At 41.0% G+C, this 21,980-nt stretch overlaps 1 protein-coding gene across 1 annotated transcript in view; it reads left to right on the forward strand.

Moving 5' to 3' along the window:
* CTNND2 (catenin delta 2) overlaps nucleotides 1-21,980 on the forward strand; it is a 935,828-nt gene that overhangs the window by 220,904 nt on the left and 692,944 nt on the right. The window contains exon 2 of the mRNA XM_068990784.1: nucleotides 1,053-1,165. Coding sequence (XP_068846885.1) covers nucleotides 1,152-1,165 — 14 coding nt within the window. The 5' untranslated portion in view covers nucleotides 1,053-1,151. The remainder of the gene's footprint in view (nucleotides 1-1,052; nucleotides 1,166-21,980) is intronic.

Below are 21,980 nucleotides of genomic sequence, written 5' to 3' on the forward strand. Positions count from 1 at the left end.
AAATCCTTGATGTACTGAATGAAACATTTTTCATTAAAAGTAATCTTTGCACAGTGGGTTTTAGGGAGCTTTAGAGAAACATTCTTCCTTGATTCTGTTGACTGTTTTATAAGGTGATGTATCAAGTACTGCAAAGGTTATTCACTTCGTAGTTCACCACGTAATTGCTACTGCTGCTAAGTCACTTCAGTCGTGTCTGACTCTGTGCAACCCCATAGACAGCAGCCCACCAGGCTCCCCCGTCCCTGGGATTCTCCAGGCAAGAACACTGGAGTGGGTTGCCATTTCCTTCTCCAATGCATGAAAGTGAGAAGTGAAAGTGAAGTCGCTCAGTCGTGTCTGACTCTTAGCAACCCCATGGACTGCAGCCTACCAGTCTCCTCTGTCCATGGGATTTTCCAGGCAAGAGTACTGGAGTGGGGTGCCATTGCCTTCTCCTTACCACGTAATTAGACCTTTGTATTTAGAATCATTGTCCTTGTTGTTCTACTGAAATGTAAAGAATGAAACATGAAGCTTTAAAAGCATTATTTTCCTTCATCTGTGATATGTAAGTAATATGAAGATGAAATTCGTATATTGAGACAACTAGATGGCCAGTAGGGACTAAACTCAATACTCCAAATCATATAAAAATAGTTTCTTCATTATGAGTTTCATTTTTTGTGACAGGAGTATTAATATCTGTTGGGTACTGGACATTTGCCAGACATACCGCAGGCTTATTCTTCATGGTTAGTGTCTCATTTAATCTTCACCTCAACCTAATAAGTGTTGTAAACCCATTTTACAGGTAATGAAACTAACCCTTAGAAAAACTGAACAGCTCATTCAAGGCCCTGAGACCAACAGGTTCCAGGACTGTGATATGAACTCAGGTCTGTCTAAGATTCTCATCCTTCTTCAAGCCCACATCAGCAACCTCTGCTTCTCAAACTGGACGCCTTGAAAAAAAAGATCGTAATTTTCCCCTTGACCATCCTGCCTTTTTGGTCTGATTTCCACTTTCTGTATAGCTGATAGAATTTATCTTTTTGGTTCTTTTATTTCAGGAATTACAGTTTGAAAGGCTGACCCGAGAACTGGAGGCAGAACGCCAGATCGTCGCCAGCCAACTGGAGCGATGCAAGCTTGGATCGGAGACGGGCAGCATGAGCAGCGTCAGGTACTGGGCACTCTGCTCCTCAGGGCTGGGCTTTGCGTTGCCAGTGGAAGGAAACTGTGGTGTTTATCTTTTCCTTACAAGCCTGGCAGTGGCATTAGAATACTCAGCCAGATGTTGGAAAGGAATCCTAACCGACCTGATTTAAGATGTTCAAAAGGTGTCTGAAGTGATTTGTGCTTGAATCTCTTTTCACAAAATGCACACTTGCCCTGAATGCAAAGTACCTGTCGTTTTACACAAAAAGAAGGCTTTGCATTTAGTGAGTTTGCTGGAAATGAGGAGATGATAATTCACAGTCCCTCAGTTTGGTTCTTTTTTTTCCTGAATGAGCAAGAGTTGCAGGTTCCGGAAATGAAAGCGTGAACATTTTGATCTAACTTGCTTTGTTTGCTAATATACAATGCTACATTATAAAATTGCTCCTCACACATCAACTGCACATGCGATTTCTGTGTGTGAAAACATTTCGTAGATAGAATGATTATTCAGTTTTGGGTTGGTATGAGATTATGAAATATTTAAAAACAAAACTTAGTCACTTGACCACAAAATAAATTATCTGCCTAAGGACCATGTTTCCATATTTAAAAATAGAAGTATGTGTGAGTGTGTGTGAAAGAAACATAAATAAAGCTCTATAAGATGACTTTTATTTCTAAAAGTGCATTGTACTTTCTTGTCATGATGTCCTATACTGTGGATTTGACATGCTACATTTTCAGGGAGGTATCTTCTCTCTGAGAACCCTGCCATGCTCTTTCTCCTTCTGTTCAACTGCATTGTTGGTTACATCATTGCACCCACAGTCCATTGTTGAAAACTAGTCATATGGCCCCTTCGTAAATGGAAATGGACAGGGATTCCTAGTCTTGGGGTCTATGGCCACTCTGCCCAGGAAGCAGAAATGTGAGTTTAAGAGTCTTAACCAACTAAGGCCACAAGGAATGAAAACATCCTTGAATCCATTGCTCTAAAATATTCTATCACTGTAAGGTTAATTTGTAGTTGGAATGTTTCTTGTTAGAGCCTCCTGCCATTGTTCTTTTCTTTGTTCAACAATGATTACCTTTCAAAGGAAATCATTGCACCATTTGTTGTTAGACTAAATTACTCTGAAATATCCTTTTCAATTGTATTTGGGGATGTGTGAAAGCATATCTGCTTTGGCATCTGAGTACCTAAGCTATGTAGAACTGAAGATATAGATCCATGTGATCTTTTCAACTCATCATAGACTTGTCTTAACATCCAAATTAACTAAAGCAGGATGGACAAGAAAAAGGAGAATTAATTCGTGTCCACCTGAAATTGTTTTCAGAAGGTTGACCGGTTGAAGATGTTGAGGTTAAAGTGTGGAGAAAAGTAATATTTGTAAATGTGTATTCGATTTAATACAGGGGTTTGTATATATCTGAGGAGCTTTTTTCAGTGGTGAACATCACCTGAGACGCTATCAGGATTTTCAGGTCCATAAACACTGTCGAACTGACATCTGCATCTTCATTTATTTGTTTTGAAACCCATTGCCTCACTACTGGTCAGATCACCTTTTGCATTCAGTTCAGTTCAGTTTAGTTCAGTTGCTCAGTCATGTCCAACTCTTTGTGACCCCATGAATCGCAGCACACCAGGCCTCCCTATACATCACCAACTCCCAGAGTTTACTCAAACTCATGTCCATCAAGTCAGTGATGCCATCCAACCATCTCATCCTCTGTTGTCCCCTTCTCCTCCCACCTTCAATCTTTCCCAGCATCAGGGTCTTTTCTAATGAGTCAGTTCTTCGCATCAGGTGGCCAAAGTACTGGAGTTTCAGCTTCAGCATCAGTCCTTCCAATGAACACCCAGGACTGATCTCCTTTAGGATGGACTGGTTGGATCTCCTTGCAGTCCAAGAGACTCTCAAGAGTCTTCTCCAGCACCACAGCTCAATTTCCACTCATATCCCTGATATTTCTGTGGGATACTTTTATGTATTCTCCATCTTGTATTTTGTTTGACCCACCACTAGCCCTTGGTAGCAGCAGCTCTGGGGGACCATGCTGTGTCCTGTGTCTTAATTTCCAACTGCTGATTGGATCAGAAATGATTATCTGACCCAAGGGTGACTCATCCAGTAAGCGGCCTGTGAGAAATCAGTCTTGCACTCTTGAGAATGTAAACTAGGTGACCCCGCATCTCTGACACCTAATGGATTGTGTTAGGAGACGGTTGCCATGTGGATTGGGTGCTGGTGGAGGAAGCTACAGAAATACAGAGTGATCCAACAGAGAGAGACTGTGGTTCCTGGTAGTCAGAGACCAGGTTAGTTCCCATTAGGGACTGGCTGCATTTAGATGTTGCATCCATGAGATTACCTTTTGAATTCCTAAAATCTTTTCTCCTCCTTCCTTTGATTTGATTGAGTTGATAATTTTTCTGAGGTCTAATATTTCATGAATAGAATACATCAGCGAACTACTAAAGTAGACAGAAAAATTACCCCATGACAACTTGTGATCGTTTATACTGTATCTTGTATTCCTATCTCAGCCTGTGATACATAATCAATAATTCTTTATTAAATATATATTAAATAATAGTGCTTATTGCAGATGCCATCTAATTATTTCTCCTTGCTGTATAGCTATATATAGCGATATGATATGTCTTCTTTAAGCTTGATTATTTTATATTTTGAAAATGCCTAATGTATGAATCAGCATTTGAATAATATAAGCAATTTACTGAAATTTCACTGGAGGGAATCCAATACTTCCACTGTTTTTTTTTTTTTTTTTTTTTTTTTGTCATAACCTAGTTGTTTGCTCAGCTTCAGAAATACACCTTTAACAATTCAAGTCTTTATTAAGGGTGATAGACTAACCTAGTTAGCACATCACAGGGAATGTTTAAAAATAATGAAATAGAATGTAAACAATTTTTGAAAGAGGAGAACAGGCAAAGAAATCTCTGATGTTGTTTCCTACTTCTTGGGGATACTAGGGAGGTGTAAGAGAGTTTCTTAGAGGAAATGAAACAAAATCAAAGTTGTTTTCAGATTTTTTTCTTTTTACATAAATGGTAAAAGTGACATCAGTATAGTTTGGTTCTCCTCTGCCTTTATTGGTGTTAGGAAATTGCTCCATCTTATTTCTAAGGCCTCTTTCCTGGTAGGTACATTGACAGTTTAAACTTAATGAAAAGGTGTTGTTAGTATGCATTTATAACAGCCAACTCAGTTGCGTTGTTATTGTTTACTCACTAAGTAGCATCCGACTCTTTGTGACCCCGTGGACTGTAGCCTCCCAGACTCCTCTGTCCAAGGGGTTTCCCAGGCAAGAACACTGGGGTGTTGCTATTTCCTTCTCTAGGAGATCTTCCCCTCCCAGGGATTGAACCCACATGTCCCCTTGGCAGGTGGATTCTTTACCACTGAGCCATGTTGGAATCCTGTAACAGCCAACTTTATAATAGTCAATCAAATTATAAATCATGAATTAGAGTGCTGAGAATTTGGAGAATCTGGAGATAACTATTGTTGCAGCAAAGCAACTTCTGCATCCTTGTATCTAGGGTATAAGTCTGCAAGTAGGAACACTGTGATGTCTGAAACTCTTCACAGACTTTTCTATGTACCTTATCACCTTCTTCTCTCAGCTTTCCTCACTGGTTTCAGTCCAATCTTTCCAAACTGTTGGATCCTTCTCTCTCCTACCACTTGAAAGTTTCCATACCTTCTCCCTAATTCCCCAGAACCATGCAGTTCTGAGTCAGGAATGTGATTTGTATAGAGGTAGGCTTTTATTTAGGGTCATGACCAAATCCTTCTTGCTAATAGCCCACTTCTGCCCTCTGGCCAGTCACAGCTACTTGTTTCTCACCCACTCCTCAGGCTGAGACCTACTGAGTTGGTCTTAGTTTGGCTGCCCTAGGAGCCACCTGGTCACATGCCGGGGTGGGGCCTTGCAGTGTTCTTGCACAGGACCTGCCTGTGCCCATGCCCTTGATGTATTGCTCATAGACCCCTGGAGCAGCATTTTAACTCATCTCTTTGCCCGCATCTTGCCCAGATCCATCCTCCATGTAGTATGAGACTGAACTACATAACACACAGATTGGAACCACGTCCGTGAAGGACCCATCCTCACTTCTGCAATTTCATAAATACACCACCTTCCCATCTTACATGGCCAGAGGTATGTGATCCCTTCCATCTAGAATAACCAACCTCTGTCACCTGGTCTCCTGCTCCTAGGGATCTAGTTACCCAGCACAGGGCTCACATTCGTTTGAATGTCTTCTTGATCAGTTCAGATTGGGCCAGGTGTCCCTTCCTTTGTAAATCATTGGAATCATTGACAAAGTTTTGGAGATAGGACTCTATTAACCCTTCTAGAAATTCCTTCCCACGGAATGTTTTGGCTTTCAGTCAGAGCACATGGGGGATTTTCTCAAGTGCTACTGAAAGTTTGGCAGATGTCTACTTAAATGTAAAACAGATATCTACTCATTTCCCTTGATTCTCATGGGCAGCCAGAACATAATGGGAGAGACATCAAACTCAAATAATAGTTGGGTCTATCTTATGTTCAGTTCAGTTCAGTTCAGTCGCTCAGTCGTGTCTGACTCTTTGAGACCCCATGAACTGCAGCATGCCAGGCCTCCCTGTTCATCACCAACTGCCGGAGTTCACCAAAACTCATGTCCATTGAGTCGGTGATGCCATCCAACCATCTCATCCTCTGTCATCCCCTTCTTCTCCTGCCCTCAATCTTTCCCAGCATCAGGGTCTTTTCAAATGAGTCAGCTCTTTGCATCAGGTGGCCAAAGTACTGGAGTTTCAGCTTCAACATCAGTCCTTCAGTGAACTTCCAGGACTGATCTCCTTTAGGATGGACTGATTGGATCTCCTTGCAGGCCAAGGGATTCTTGAGAGTCTTCTCCAACACCACACTTCAAAAGCATCAATTCTTTGGTGCTCAGCTTTCTTTATAGTCCAATTCTCACATCCATACATGACCACTGGAAAAACTATAGCCTTGACTAGACGGACCTTTGTTGACAAAGTAATGTCTCTACTTTTTAATATGCTGTCTAGGTTGCTCATAACTTTCCTTCCAAGGACTAAGCATCTTTTAATTTCATGGCTGCAATCACCATCTGCAGTGATTTTGGAGCCCAGAAAAATAAAGTCAGCCACTGTCTCCACTGTTTCCCCATCTGTTTACCGTGAAGTGATGGGACCAGATGCCATGATCTTCGTTTTCTGAATGTTGAGCTTTAAGCCAACTTTTTCACTCTCCTCTTTCACTTTCATTGAGAAGCTCTTTAGTTATTCTTCACTTTCTGCCATAAGGGTGGTGTCATCTGCATATCTGAGGTTATTGATATTTCTCCCAGCAATCTTGATTCCAGCTTGTGCTTCTTCCAGCTCAGCATTTCTCATGATGTACTCGGCATATAAGTTAAATAAGCAAGGTGACAATATATAGCCTTGATGTACTCCTTTTCCTAGTTGGAACCAGTCTGTTGTTCCATGTCCAGTTCTAACTGTTGCTTCCTGACCTGCATACAGATTTCTCAAGAGGCAGGTCAGGTGGTCTGGTATTCCCATCTGTTTCAGAATTTTCCACAGTTTATTGTGATCCACACAGTCAAAGGCTTTGGAATAGTCAATAAAGCAGAAATAGATGTTTTTCTGGAACTCTCTTGCTTTTTCGATGATCTAGCATATGTTGGCAATTTGATCTCTGGTTCCTCTGCCTCTTCTATCTTATGAACTCTTATGAACTCTTTCTAAAGGAGACTTGACCCTTAGAAGACATGATGATGATGACTTATGACAATGATCTAGATCAGAGACAATGATCTAGATCAAATTTCAAAGCTGGAGAGATTTGACACATGATAGCTTCTCCTTTGCTGGCTTTAAAAATGGACCTAAAGATTTTAATAGCAACTTGTGGGGCTTCTAGATACTGAGAGTGATCCCCAACTGACAGTCAGTGAGGAGAAGGGGACCTCAGTCTTAGAACCAAAAGGAATTGAGCTCATTGCCTGAATGAACATGGAAGCATATTATTGCCCAAAACCTCCAGAAAGGAATGTAGGCCAGCAGAAATTCTGATGATGACCTTGTGAGAACCTGAACAGAGGATCCAAACATGCCATGCCTAAGCTTCACAAAACCAACAAAGCTGTTAACTTTAAAAAAAAGTATGTTTTTCTAAGCTACTCGGTTTGTGGTAATTTTCTAGGTAGTAATAGAAAATAAATAAAGTGCTTTTCAATTGATGATTTTATATATATTAGAAGAAGCTAAATTATGAAAAATTTTAGAGAAAATAAATTTTGTTTTGTAACCATCTGTATTCTATTCAAAAGTTTCATTCTGTAGCTAGCTTTACTTTTCATACATATGTGCTTGCATTCGGATTCCCATATTAAAATAATCCGTAGCTTTGACTCTAAGAAGTAGATTTGAATGTATAGTGATGTCATTTTTCACTGTAGAATAAGGACAACTAGTAATCCAATCATCTTTAGCCTTGCTATTTTTATAATATAGATGCCCAAGACTCTGAGTGGAGTAATATATATTTAAAAAGACAAAATATACTATATATATATGTGAAGAATGCTAGTTCCACATAAGAAGATGTTCTTTCTTTCCCACAGATGAACTATTGAGTTTCTTGCAAACAAATTTCTTCAAAAGTCAGACCCATTTTGGAGATTGGGAAACAAAAAGAATTAATATTATAAATGTTTTCAAAGGTCATTCTCTTCATTAGCTAACTTCTGTGAGCCAACATGCCAGCAATTCTATGACCAGAGTCTAAAAGTCTTTTCCAGACCTACAAAGAAGTCTTATTTTGGAGAAGGCTTATTTTAGAGAAAATGCTGATCTGGTTAAATTAGTTAGCAGTGAAGAAATTAAAGTCAAGTAGTCACATACTTTTTTTCAGAATGAAATGTATTTTTAAACATTCACTGAGGTTTCTTAAGTAAAGAAATCATATATGAACATAATTGTTTCTCAAAGTAAGACATATTGTACATTGTCTTAGTATCCTGTAGGATATGACATTGAAACAAATAGTACCATTTTTAAAGAAGTATGCCAGAATATTTCATTTTCAAAAGCAGACATATTAAATAATTAAAGAAGTACTTAATGTTTTTCAAATAAAGTTTCTTTTTTGAAATGAAAAACATGTGTGTGTGTGTGTGTATGTGGATGCTCAGTTACTCAGTTGTGTCTCATTCTTTGCGACCCCATGGACTATAGCCCGCCAGGCTCCCCTGTCCATGGGATTTTCCAAGCAAGAATACTGGAGTGTGTTTCCATTTCCTTCTCCAAGGGATCTTCCAGGGATCAAACCTGCATCTCCTGCATTGGTAGGCAGATTCTTTACTGCTGTGCCACGTGGAAAGCCCTTTTAGAGATTTCTGTACAAACACATAGGACTTCCCATGTGGTGCTAGTGGTAGAGAACCCGCCTGCCAATGCAAGAGACCTAAAAGATGCGGGTTCGACCCCTGGGTTGGGAAGATCCCCTGGAGGAGGGCATGGCAACCCATTTCAGTATTCTTGCCTGGAGAATCCCATGGACAGAGGAGCCTGATGGGCTACAGTCCATAGTGTTTCAGAGCCGGACACAAATGAAGTGACTTAGCATGCATCTATACATGCACACATTCCTCAACAGTCATGTAGCCAATAGTGAAGATTACTCAAATTCGTGATTCTAGGTTCTTACCACCCATGAATACTTTTGCCATTAAATAAAAAAGTAGCTTTTGAATAACTTGTCATTTATAAGAATTTAATTTTTTAACTTAAATGCAGTTTTATGTTAAAAATCTAGACAAAAGCTGCTGCCTCTTCCTCCACTACACTGAGAATTTGTGAGCCTCCTGAGCCTACTAGAAGTAGATGCTGGGCTTCACCTCTAAGTAATTCCCCCAAGAGCAAAGCCTCTGAGTGTATGGCAAAGCAGTGGCCAGCACATAATAACAGTTCAGTCAATGTGAAATGAATAAAAAATGAATGAGTATACAGTATTTCCATTACTGTTATTCTCATTCTCATTTTTTTTGGTAAGACTACCAGTCTTATAGATTGGTAGTCTTAGTTATAGATTAGTAAGACTCCCAGTCTTACTAATCTATACACATTTTCATCTCTATACTGTACAGATCAAGTATTATATGTAATGCTGGCCTTGCCAGTTCAGGATATTACATTTCAAAATTCATTCTAGTTTTGTTGTTGTTCAGTAGCTCAGTTCAGTTCAGTCGCTCAGTCGTGTCCGACTCTTTGCGACCCCATGAATCGCAGCACGCCAGGCATCCCTGTCCATCACCAACTCCCGGAGTTCACTCAGACTCATGTCCATCGAGTCGGTGATGCCATCCAGCCATCTCATCCTCTGTTGTTCCCTTTTCCTCCTGCCCCCAATCCCTCCCAGCATCAGACTCTTTTCCAATGAGTCAACTCTTCACATGAGGTGGCCAAAGTACTGGAGTGTCAGCTTTAGCATCAGTCCTTCCAAAGAACACCCAGGACTGATCTCCTTTAGAATAGACTGGTTGGATCTCCTTGCAGTCCAGGGTACTCTGAAGAGTCTTCTTCAACACCACAGTTCAAAAGCATCAATTCTTTGGCACTCAGCTTTCTTCACAGTCCAACTCTCACATCCATACATGACCACTGGAAAAACCATAGCCTTGACTAGACGGACCTTTGTTCAGTAGCTCAGTCATGTCCAGTTCTCTGTGACCCCATGGACTGCAGCATGCCAGGCTTCCCTGTCTTTCACTGTCTCCTGGAGTTTGCTCAAACTCATGTCCATTGAGTCAGTGATGCCATCCAATCATCTCATCCTCTGTTGCCCCCTTCTCCTCCTGCCCTCAATGTTCCCAGCATCAAGGTCTTTTCCAATGAGTTGCTCTTCCCACCAGGTGGCCAAAGTACTGGAGCTTCAGCTTTAGCAGCAGTCCTTCCAATGAATATTCAGGGTTGATTCCATTTGGGATTGACTAGTATGATCTCCTTGCAGTCCAAGGGACTCTCAAGAGTCTTCTCCAGCACCACAGTTTGAAAGCATCAAAAGCATTCTAGTTAGTTTTCACATTAAAATTGTGCCCTGGTATCCAAGGTCTGTTGGTTTGGTGTCCTCTGTCCTATGGAACTGTGGTTGATCTTATTCTCATATTTTCACTCTCTTCTGAAGATGATGATAATAGTGATAATTTCAACAATAATTATGTAATATTTGTGGAGTGATTTCTGTAGGCCAGATCCAATATTAAGTGGTTTATATAGATCATGCCATTTACTCCTAGTTAATCCTATGAGTTAGTAAGTCTCACTAATATCTCATTTTTTAGATGGGAACACTGAGATTCACAGTTAGAAATGTACTTTCTCAACTCCAACAGGTCGTCACCAGGTATTGATTTTGAAGCCAGGTATCTTTTTATTATTTTTTACTTATTTTCGGTTGTGCTGGGTCTTCCTAGTTGCACTCAGGCTTTCTCCAGTTGCAGAGAATACAGGCTGCTCTTCATTGCAGTGTGCACGCTTCCCACCACTGTGGCTTCTCTTATTGCAGAGCATGAGCTCCGGAGTGCTGGCTCACTGGCTGTAGCTCATGGGTTTAGGTGCCCTGTGGCATGTGGAATTTTCCTGGACCAGGGGATGGAATCCATGTCCCCTGCATTGCTAGATGGATTCTTATCCACTGTGCCACCAGGGAAGTCTGAACCTAGGTATCTTCACTGCTCCAAGCACACATTCAAACTGCCTCATGGTATTGCTGTTTTTGTGTCTTAAATGGTATCTTGAATTATTCTGTAAAAAAGCCTTCTAAATGTCTCCAGTCCATTTTCACCCTAGAGATAAAACATCTTTGGACTTACTTTCTGCTGCTTCCCACGTCCCCTTCCAGTGATTGCAGCAGTTGTGAAGCTCTTCATCTGAATGTGTTTCTGATTTTATTCTTGTGTAATAGTATATTGTGTGCTCAGTCCCTCAGTCCTGGCCAACTTTTGCTCACATTAGGGATTACAGCCCGCCAAGTCCCTACATCCATGGGATTATCCAGAAAGTTTACTGGAGTGGGTTGCCATTTCCTTCTCTAGGGGATCTTCCTGACCCAGGATTCAAACGTGAGTTTCCTGTATCACCTGCATTGAAGGTGGGTTCTTTACTGCTGAGCCACATGGGAGCCAATAGTATATATTATCTTTGCCTTTAAATACATCTAAAATAACTCTTCTTGCAACACCTACCATCCTACTTGGGTTTCTCTTACCTTGGGCATGAGGTATCTTTTCACAGCGGCTCCAGCAAAACACAGCCTAGATCTGATAGATAGAGTGCCTGATGAACTATAGAATGAGGTTCGTGACATTGTACAGGAGACAGGGATCAAGACCATCCCCAGGGAAAAGAAATGCAAAAATGCAAAATGGCTGCCTGGGGAGGCCTTACAAATGCTGTGAAAAGAAGAGAGACAAAAAGTAAAGGAGAAAAGGAAAGATATAAGCATCTGAATGCAGAGTTCCAAAGAATAGCAAGAAGAGATAAGAAAGCCTTCTTCAGCGATCAATGCAAAGAAATAGAGGAAAAGAACAGAATGGGAAAGACTAGAGATCTCTTCAAGAAAATTAGAGATACCAAGGGAACATTTCATGCAAAGATGGGCTCAATAAAGGACAGATATGGTCTGGACCTAACAGAAGCAGAAGATATTAAGAAGAGGTGGCAAGAATACACGGAAGAACTGTACAAAAAAGATCTTCACGACCCAGATAATCATGATGATGTGATCACTAATCTAGAGCCAGACATCTTGGAATGTGAAGTCAAGTGGGCCTTAGAAAGCATCACTATGAACAAAGCTAGTGGAGGTGATGGAATTCCAGTTGAGCTGTTTCAAATCCTGAAAGATGATGCTGTGAAAGTGCTGCCCTCAATATGCCAGCAAATTTGGAAAACTCAGCAGTGGCCACAGGACTGGAAAAGGTCAGTTTTCATTCCAATTCCAAAGAAAGGAAATGAAAAAGAATGCTCAAACTACCACACAATTGCACTCATCTCACATGCTAGTAAAGTAATGCTCAAAATTCTCCAAGGCAGGCTTCAGCAATACGTGAACCGTGAACTTCCTGATGTTCAAGCTGGTTTTAGAAAAGGCAGAAGAACCAGAGATCAAATTGCCAACATCTGCTGGATCATGGAAAAAGCATGAGACTTCCCCAAAAACATCTATTTCTGCTTTATTGACTATGCCAAGCCTTTGACTGTGTGGATCACAATAAACTGCGGAAAATTCTGAAACAGATGGGAATACCAGACCATCTGACCTGCCTCTTGAGAAACCTGTATGCAGGCCAGGAAGCAACAGTTAGAACTGGACATGGAACAACAGACTGGTTCCAACTAGGAAAAGGATTACGTCAAGGCTGTATATTGTCACCCTGCTTATTTAACTTATATGCAGAGTACATCATAAGAAACACTGGACTGGAAGAAACACAAGCTGGAATCAAGATTGCCGGGAGAAATATCAATAACCTCAGATATGCAGATGACACCACCCTTATGGCAGAGAGTGAAGAGGAACTCAAAAGCCTCTTGATCAAAGTGAAAGAGGAGAGCGAATAAGTTGGCTTATAAGCTCAACATTCAGAAAATGAAGATCGTGGCATCTGGTCCCATCACTTCATGGGAAATAGAAGGGGAAACAGTAGAAACAGTGTCAGACTTTATTTTGGGGGGCTCCAAAATCACTGCAGATGGTGACTGCAGCCGTGAAATTAAAAGACGCTTACTCCTTGGAAGAAAAGTTATGACCAACCTAGATAGTATATTCAAAAGCAGAGACATTACTTTGCCGACTAAGGCCCGTCTAGTCAAGGGTATGGTTTTTCCTGTGGTCATGTATGGATGTGAGAGTTGGACTGTGAAGAAGGCTGAGCACTGAAGAACTGATGCTTTTGAACTGTGGTGTTGGAGAAGACTCTTGAGAGTCCCTTGGACTGCAAGAAGAAACAACCAGTCCATTCTAAAGAGATCAACCCTGGGATTTCTTTGGAAGGAATGATGCTAAAGCTGAAGCTCCAGTACTTTGGCCACCTCATGCGAAGAGTTGACTCATTGGAAAAGACTCTGATGCTGGGAGGGATTGGGGGCAGGAGGAGAAGGGGACAACCGAGGATGAGATGGCTGGATGGCATCACGGACTCGATGGACGTGAGTCTGAATGAACTCCGGGAGTTGGTGATGGACAGGGAGGCCTGGTGTGCTGTGATTCACGGGGTCGCAGAGAGTCAGACACGACTGAGCAACTGAACTGAACTGAACTGAAAATAACTCTTCAGAATTCTCTTGCAAATTGCCAGTGGACAAATTATACAGTCTATAAAACACTAGATATCACATTGTGTTAGTTTGTTCCGACTACTATTAGTGAATGCCATACATGAGTGGCTGATAAACAACATAAATTTATTTCTCGCACATCTGGAGACTGGGAAGCACAAAACAAAAGCACAGGCAAATACACTGTTTGGCAGGAACCTACTTCCGGGGCCATAGTCTTCATGCTGTGTCATCAGATAATGAAAGGGACAAGGGAGCTCTCCGGGGTCTTCTCCATGAGGGCACTAATCCCTTTCATGTAGGCTCCACCCTCATGATCTCACCTCCTAATACCATCATATTAGGGATTCGGTTTCACCATATAACATGACTTTTGAGTGAACACAAACATTCACTGTATAGTACAATTAAACACATTGTTCTAGATTTCTGTGGAATAAGCAATAGTCAACTGTCTTCAGAATTCTATGTAGATCCTAAAAATATTTAATAGTTATCAATATTTGATGTATGTGTTAGGGCAACTCCTGTATCTTTTTTTTTTTAATTGAAGGATAATTGCTTTATAGAATTTTGTTGTTTTCTGTCAAACCTCATCATGAATCTGCCATGGGTATACATATGTCCCCTCCTTTTTGAACCTCCTTCCCATCTCCCTCCCCATCCCACCGTCTAGGTTGATACAGACCCCCTGTTTGAGTTTCCTGAGACATAGAGCAAATTCCCATTGGCTATCTATTTAACATATGGTAATGTAAGTTTCCAGGTTACTCTCTCCATACATCTCACCCTCCCCTCACCTCTCCCCATGACCATAAGTCTATTCTCTATGTCTGTTTCTCCACTGCTGCCCTACAAATAAATTCTTCAGTATCATTTTTTCTGTATTCTGTATGTATGCATTAGTATATGATATTTATTTCTCTTTCTGATTTACTTCACTTGTATAATAGGCTCTAAGTTCTTTCACCTCATTAGAATTGACTCAAGAGTGTTCCTTTTTATGGCTGAGTAATATTCCATTATGTATATATACCACAACTTCTTTATCCATTCATCTGTCAGTGAACATCTAGGTTGCCTCCATGTTCTAGCTCTTGTTAATAGTGCTGCAGTGGACAATGGGACATATGTATCTTTTTCAATTTTGGTTTCCTCAGGGTATATGCCTAGGAGTGGGATTGCTGGATCATATGGTGGCTTTATTCCTAGTTTTTTAAGGATTCCCCATGCTGTCTTCCATAGTGGCTGTATCAATTTACAGTCCCACCAAGAGCAAGAGTGTTCCCTTTTCTCCACACCTTCTCTAGCATTTATTGTTCGTAGACTTTTTGGTGATGGCCATTCTGACCGGCATGAAGTGATATCTCATTGTAGTTTTGATTTGCATTTCTCTAATAATGAGTGCTGATGAGAATTTTTTCATGTGTTTGTTAGCCATATGTATGTCTTCTTTGGAGAAATGTCTGTTTAGGTCTTTTGCCCACTTTTTGATTTGGTTGTTTGTTTTTCTCGTATTGAGTTGTATGAGCTGCTTATATATTTTGGAATTAATCCTTTGTCAATTGTTTCATTTGCTATTATTTTCTCCCATCCTGAGGGTTGTCTTTTCACCTTGCTTATAGTTTCCTTTGCTGTGCAAAAGCTTTAAAGTTTGATAAGGTCCCACTCGTTTACTTTTGTTTTTATTTCTGTTACTCTAGGAGGTGAGTCATAGAGGATCTTGCTTTGATTTGACAAAGGAGGCAAGGATATACAATGGGGCAAAGGCAACCTCTTCAAAAAATGGTGCTGGGAAAACTGGACAGCTACATGTAAAAGATTGAAATTAGAACAGTTCCTAACAGCAAACACAAAGATAAACTCAAAATGGATTAAAGACCTAAATGTAAGACCAGAAACTATAAGACTCTTAGAGGAAAACATAGGCAGAACACACTCAATGACATAAATCAGCTCCTGTTTCTTCATACTTTTGCATCAAATTCAAAGCCTGTGTTCTTTCTAAAGTACCATATCAAAAATACTACTTATTAGTTTTACATGTAAAAATAATTAATATACAAAATTTTATTTAGAAGTTTTGCATTGTAAAACAAATTTTTAAGGATAACTAATACATTTTGAAACAATATTCTAATTGGTAAAAAACTGAAAATCTTTGTAAATATAATAAGTATAGAAGATTCTTTATGTTTTATCTTTATAGCCTTTTTCTTAAGTGCATATGTTTGAGAGGTGAAATTTCTGGCTCCATAAGTTGAAGCTAAATTTTGTTATTATGTTTTTTTCTATTGCGTGCTTTTCCTAATTTCTCTGAATTTTATTTTTCTCATCTACACAAATGGTGATAATGCTCTTCTGTGATTTTATAAAGATTAAATGAGAAATGTAAGTAAAGCATCTCATACAGCATCTTGCAAGCTGTTACTGGTAAATGTTATATATTTTTTGCTCCTGATATAGATGGCTTTTTCATTGAAGTCTCCTTCTTAATTTTTCTACAAAAGGTCATAAAATGGCTCCTCACACTAGGGGCTAAAACAATATATCAGCATAGCATCACATTTGTCTCTTTCCTAATATGGGCTCGAGAACCACATGGAAATTGACACAGTGAAATGGAAGAGAGCTCAAATCAATTTCCCTCTCATGCAGGGCAACTTAATGTGTCCCTGGACCCACTGCTGGGGCTGGAGATGGGACTTTTGATATTGTGTAGTTGTCAAAAGAAGAGCATTAATGTATGGATAACAAATGCGTGACAGGAAATACTCAGTAAATTTTTTACTGAGTACAGAAGATATAGAAGCCAGTGACTATTTGAATAGATGTTTTTTGGAACAGGGAACAGTAGGAGATGTATACATTGCCCAAAAGATGCATAGCCATTAGCCTCCTAGTTGTATAATTGTGTAACTCTGTTAAGATGTAGAAGGGACTGTTGATGAAGACATCTGTGTATCCTTCAAGCCCATTTTATGTTTGATCAGAAGCTGGACATTCAGAAGCTTTTCTAAAGTTACTTCAATTTATACTTCTCTGTTTATGCTCATGTCAAAGGATTGGAAGCTAGTGATATTTTCACGGACAAAAAACAATGAGCATTTGACCCACTTGAGAAGGAAGAATTTCAGTTGTCAAAACTGGATGCTGACGGGTCACTGAACACCATGAACTCTGCATGTTCAAATTATTACGATGCAAAGGCAGTGGGGGCGTGGCAGGGAGGTCATGGTCCCGGCACCAGAACACTCAGGCTGTGACTTGGGACAAGTCGTTTGAGTTTTCTAGGCCTCCCTTTCCTCACTTGTAAAGTAGGAAATATTGAGCATCTAGGTCTCTCCCTGTGCCCTTCATCTCATTCAGACCTTTCACAGTACACAGCTAGTCACATCTGAACACTTTAATATAGGACATTCCTTAAACTTGAATAATAAAGAGATGGCCCTAGTGGTAAAGAATCTGCCTACCAATGCAGGAGATGCCGGAGATGCGGTTTGATCCCTGGGTTAGGAAGATGCTTTGGAGAAGGAAATGGCAGCCCACTCCAGTACTCTTGCATGGAAAATTCCATGGACAGAGGAACCTGGTGGGCTACAGTCCACGGGACCAGAAAAGAGTAGGACACGACTAAGTGACTTAGCACAAACACAATTAAATCATGAGGATGGTAAGATGTTGGCAGATAGATGGGTGCTTCAGAGGAAGGCACATGGATGTCTACGTGTTAATGTGGGTTTGGTTTTTCAACATAGGAATCTCCAGTTAAGTCATGGTTCAGTACAGTTAAGTTCAGTTGCTCAGTCTTGTCTGACTCTTTACAACCCCATGAATCGCAGCACGCCAGGCCTCCCTGTCCATCACCATCTCCCGGAGTTCACTCAGACTCACATCCGTCGAGTCTGTGATGCCATCCAGCCATCTCATCCTTGGCCATCCCCTTCTCCTCCTGCCCCCAATCCCTCCCAGCATCAGAGTCTTTTCCAATGAGTCAACTCTTCGCATGAGGTGGCCAAACTACTGGAGTTTCAGGTTTAGCATCATTCCTTCCAAAGGAATCCCAGGGTTGATCTCCTTCAGAACGGGCTGGTTAGATCTCCTTGCAGTCCAGGGGACTCTGAAGAGTCTTCTCCAACACCACAGTTCAAAAGCATCAATTCTTCGGCACTCAGCCTTCTCCACAGTCCAACTCTCACATCCATACATGACCACAGGAAAAACCATAGCCTTGACTAGACGGACCTTAGTCGGCAAAGTAATGTCTCTGCTTTTGAATATACTATCTAGGTTGGTCATAACTTTTCTTCCAAGGAGTAAGCGTCTTTTAATTTCATGGCTGCAGTCACCATCTGCAGTGATTCTGGAGCCCCAAAAAATAAAGTCTGACACTGTTTCTACTGTTTCCCCATCTATTTGCCATGAAGTGATGGGACCGGATCCCATGATCTTCGTTTTCTGAATGTTGAGCTTTAGGCCAACTTTTTCACTCTCCTCTTTCACTTTCATCAAGAGGCTTTTTAGCTCCTCTTCACTCTCTGCCATAAGGGTGGTGTCATCTGCATATCTGAGGTTATTGATATTTCTCCCGGCAATCTTGATTCCAGCTTGTTTCTTCCAGTCCAGCGTTTCTCATGATGTACTCTGCATAGAAGTTAAATAAGCAGGGTGACAATATACAGCCTTGACGTAATCCTTTTCCTATTTGGAACCAGTCTGTTGTTCCATGTCCAGTTCTAACTGTTGCTTCCTGGCCTGCATACAGGTTTCTCAAGAGGCAGGTCAGGTGGTCTGGTATTCCCATCTCTCTCAGAATTTTCCGCAGTTTATTGTGATCCCCACAATGGCTTTGGCATAGTCAATAAAGCAGAAAGAGATGTTTTTCTGGAACTCTCTTGCTTTTCCCATGATCCAGTGGATGTTGGCAATTTGATCTCTGGTTCCTCTGCCTTTTCTAAAACCAGCTTGAACATCAGGAAGTTCACGGTTCACGTATTACTGAAGCCTGCCTTGGAGAATTTTGAGCATTACTTTACTAGCATATGAGATGAGTGCAATTGTGCAGTAGTTTGAGCATTCTTTGGCATTTCCTTTCTTTGGAATTGGAATGAAAACTGACCTTTTCCAGTTCTGTGGCCACTGCTGAGTCTTCCAAATTTGCTGGCATATTGAGTGCAGCACTTTCACAGCATCATCTTTCAGGATTTGAAACAGCTCAACTGGAATTCCATCACCTCCACTAGCTTTGTTCATAGTGATGCTTTCTAAGGCCCACTTGACTTCACATTCCAAGATGTCTGGTTCTAGATTAGTGATCACACCATCATGATTATCTGGGTCGTGAAGATCTTTTTTGTACAGTTCTTCCGTGTATTCCTGCCACCTTTTCTTAATATCTTCTGCTTCTGTTAGGTCCATACCATTTCTGTCCTTTATCGAGCCCATCTTTGCATGAAATGTTCTCTTGGTATCTCTAATTTTCTTGAAGAGATCTCTAGTCTTTCCCATTCTGTTCTTTTCCTCTATTTCTTTGCATTGATCACTGAAGAAGGCTTTCTTATCTCTTCTTGCTATTCTTTGTAACTCTGCATTCAGATGCTTATATCTTTCCTTTTCTCCTTTGCTTTTCATCTCTCTTGTTTCACAGCTATTTGTAAGGCCTCCCCAGACAGCCATTTTGCTTTTTTGCATTTCTTTTCCCTGGGGATGGTCTTGATCCCTGTCTCTTGCACAATGTCACAAACCTCATTCCATAGTTCATCAGGCACTCTATCTATCAGATCTAGTCCCTTAAATCTATTTCTCACTTCCACTTTATAATCATAAGGGATTTGATTTAGGTCATACCTGAATGGTCTAGCGGTTTTCCCTACTTTCTTCAACTTAAGCCTGAATTTGGCAATAAGGATTTCATGATCTTAGCCACAGTCAGCTCCTGGTCTTGTTTTTGTTGACTGTATAGAGCTTCTCTATCTTTGACTGCATAGAATATAATCAATCTGATTTCGGTGTTGACCATCTGGTGATGTCCATGTGTAGAGTTCTCTCTTGTGTTGTTGGAAGAGAGTGTTTGCTATGACCAGTGCATTTTCTTGGCAAAACACTATTAGTCTTTGCCCTGCTTCATTCTGCATCCCAAGGCCAAATTTGCCTGTTACTCCAGGTGTTTCTTGAGTTCCTACTTTTGCATTCCAGTCCCCTATAATGAAAAGGACATCTTTTTTGGGTGTTAGTTCTAAAAGGTCTTGTAGGTCTTCATACTTTAAATTTGGGAAAACACAATTTAAACACAATTTAAAAGAGTTTGTAAATATATCTTAAACTGCCTCAAATGGTCTAGATATCTTCTACGTTGACTGAAAACTGAAGTGAAGACAGGGAACTATACAGAGTTTTGCCCATTGAGAGAACACATGGACTGAGACTTTCAAGAAATTATCATTCATTCCACTTTAAACAAATATGCTTATGAAGTGCTGTAAGGACCAGCAGGCTAGCAGGCACTCCTTGCGCCTCAAGGGGAAATATGATGTAGTCCTGGTCTCCAGGGGGTTATTGTCGAATACAGAGAGAGCCCCAGAAACAGGCATAAGCATGATCAAATATGTTGGTGCCTTGAAGAAAACAGGAAGCCGTGTCAGGGATGGTTTCGCCAAGGGATCTTTGTGTGTCAAGGATGGGAAACACTGGTAGGAAAAGAAATGGGTTAAAGGCACTGCTCAGAAAGAAAGTACAAAGTCAGAACAACAAGAGTGGATTGGCATTGGTGTGGTTGTGATAGCTTATGGTGAATGGTGTTGGATTTGTGATCTCCAAAGAAAAAGATTTAGCTTCAGACCTGGGACTGGGCTTGAATACTCAGAGCTTTTGCGTGACCAAAGTTTTGCTACAGTGAAAAAGGGCAAAGAAGGCTGACAAAGACATCAGAAAGGGGATGGAGAGTGCCCCATCATTAGTCTTATCAAGGCCTTAGATACTTTTACCAGACCCACTCCCACAACATACATCTTAAATTAATAAGATTAGAACTTAGAAACCCCACTCCAGTACTCTTGCCTGGAAAATCCCATGGACGGAGGAGCCTGGTGGGCTACAGTTCATGGGGTTGCTAAGAGTCGGACACAACTGAGCGACTTCCTTTCACCTTTCACTTTCATGCATTAGAGAAGGAAATGACAAGCCACTCCAGTGTTCTTGCCTGGAGAATCCCAGGGACGGGGCAGCCTGGTGGGCTGCCGTCTATGGGGTCGCACAGAGTCGGACACAACTGAAGTGACAGCAGCAGCAGCAGCAGAAGAGGAACTTAGAATAGAAAGGTCTTACCAGACTCACTCCCACATAAAATAACAAGATTAGCATCCATTGGTGTTATATAATCCTTAAATCCCATGGACGGAGGAGCCTGGTGGGTTGCAGTCCATGGGTTGCCAAGAGTCAGACACGACTGAGTGACTTCACTTTCACTTTTCACTTTCATGCGTTGGAGAAGGAAATGGCAACCCACTCCGGTGTTCTTGCCTGGAGAATCCCAGGGACAGGGGAGCCTGGTGGGCTGCTGTCTATGGGGTCGCACAGAGTCGGACATGACTGAAGTGACTTAGCAGCAGCATAGAGTTTAAGATGAGTTGTTTTGTTGTGTAATCATCATCTCTGGGCTTAAAGAAAAGCATGTCTTATGTGACTAAGACTAAAGAATGTAGAAAAAAAAGTTTTTCCTTTTCTCCTCCTCAGGGGCCCCAGACTTTTTATCAGTCTACCTATGAATTGACTCTCAGTTGGCATAGTGAGCTCATAGGTGGACTGGTATTGGTTAAGAGTACAGACAGATGTGACATTCCATGAGCAGGCAGGCTAGAGATTTTGGGTTTTGTTGAGTGGGCAATAGAACATGGAAGATGGTTTTCCCCAAGGAAGTGTTGTTTTGGAAGGAAGCTTGGTTCTGCCAGCTCCATGGAGAATGGATTGCAGCCGGTGGAAGCTGGTAACAGCTGGTCAAGTTAGAGATGGTAGCCTCTGTCCAAGAAGTGGGTCATAAAACTTAAACCAAGATCCTGAGCACTTAGAGTAGTTTCAGGGTAATGGCGCTGGGAGGGTCTGGGGACTCACTTGGGTTGAAAGAAACAGAGCAGGGTTGCAAAACTGCTATTTATTAAAAAAAAAAAAAAAAAAGACAATAATAACATTCCGTGGGCTAAGCCAACACTGCAGCTCAGCTCTACCACGAGTGTTGTCTATTTTCAACAAGCAACCTTTGATTTTTTTTTTGTTTGTTTGTTTCATGGTATGTGAATATATGCTAATTCCCCTTTATCCAGGAGAAACTATCATAGAATTTTAAATTTAAGAGATTGCTGCGCTAGCAGCAGGCAGCAAAGATGTTGCCTAATTTGTTGACAGTAAAGTGGTATTCATAAGCCCCAGTCTTCAGAAACATCTGTT

Source organism: Capricornis sumatraensis, chromosome 18 (assembly GCF_032405125.1).
Source record: "Capricornis sumatraensis isolate serow.1 chromosome 18, serow.2, whole genome shotgun sequence".
Lineage (NCBI taxonomy): Eukaryota > Metazoa > Chordata > Mammalia > Artiodactyla > Bovidae > Capricornis > Capricornis sumatraensis.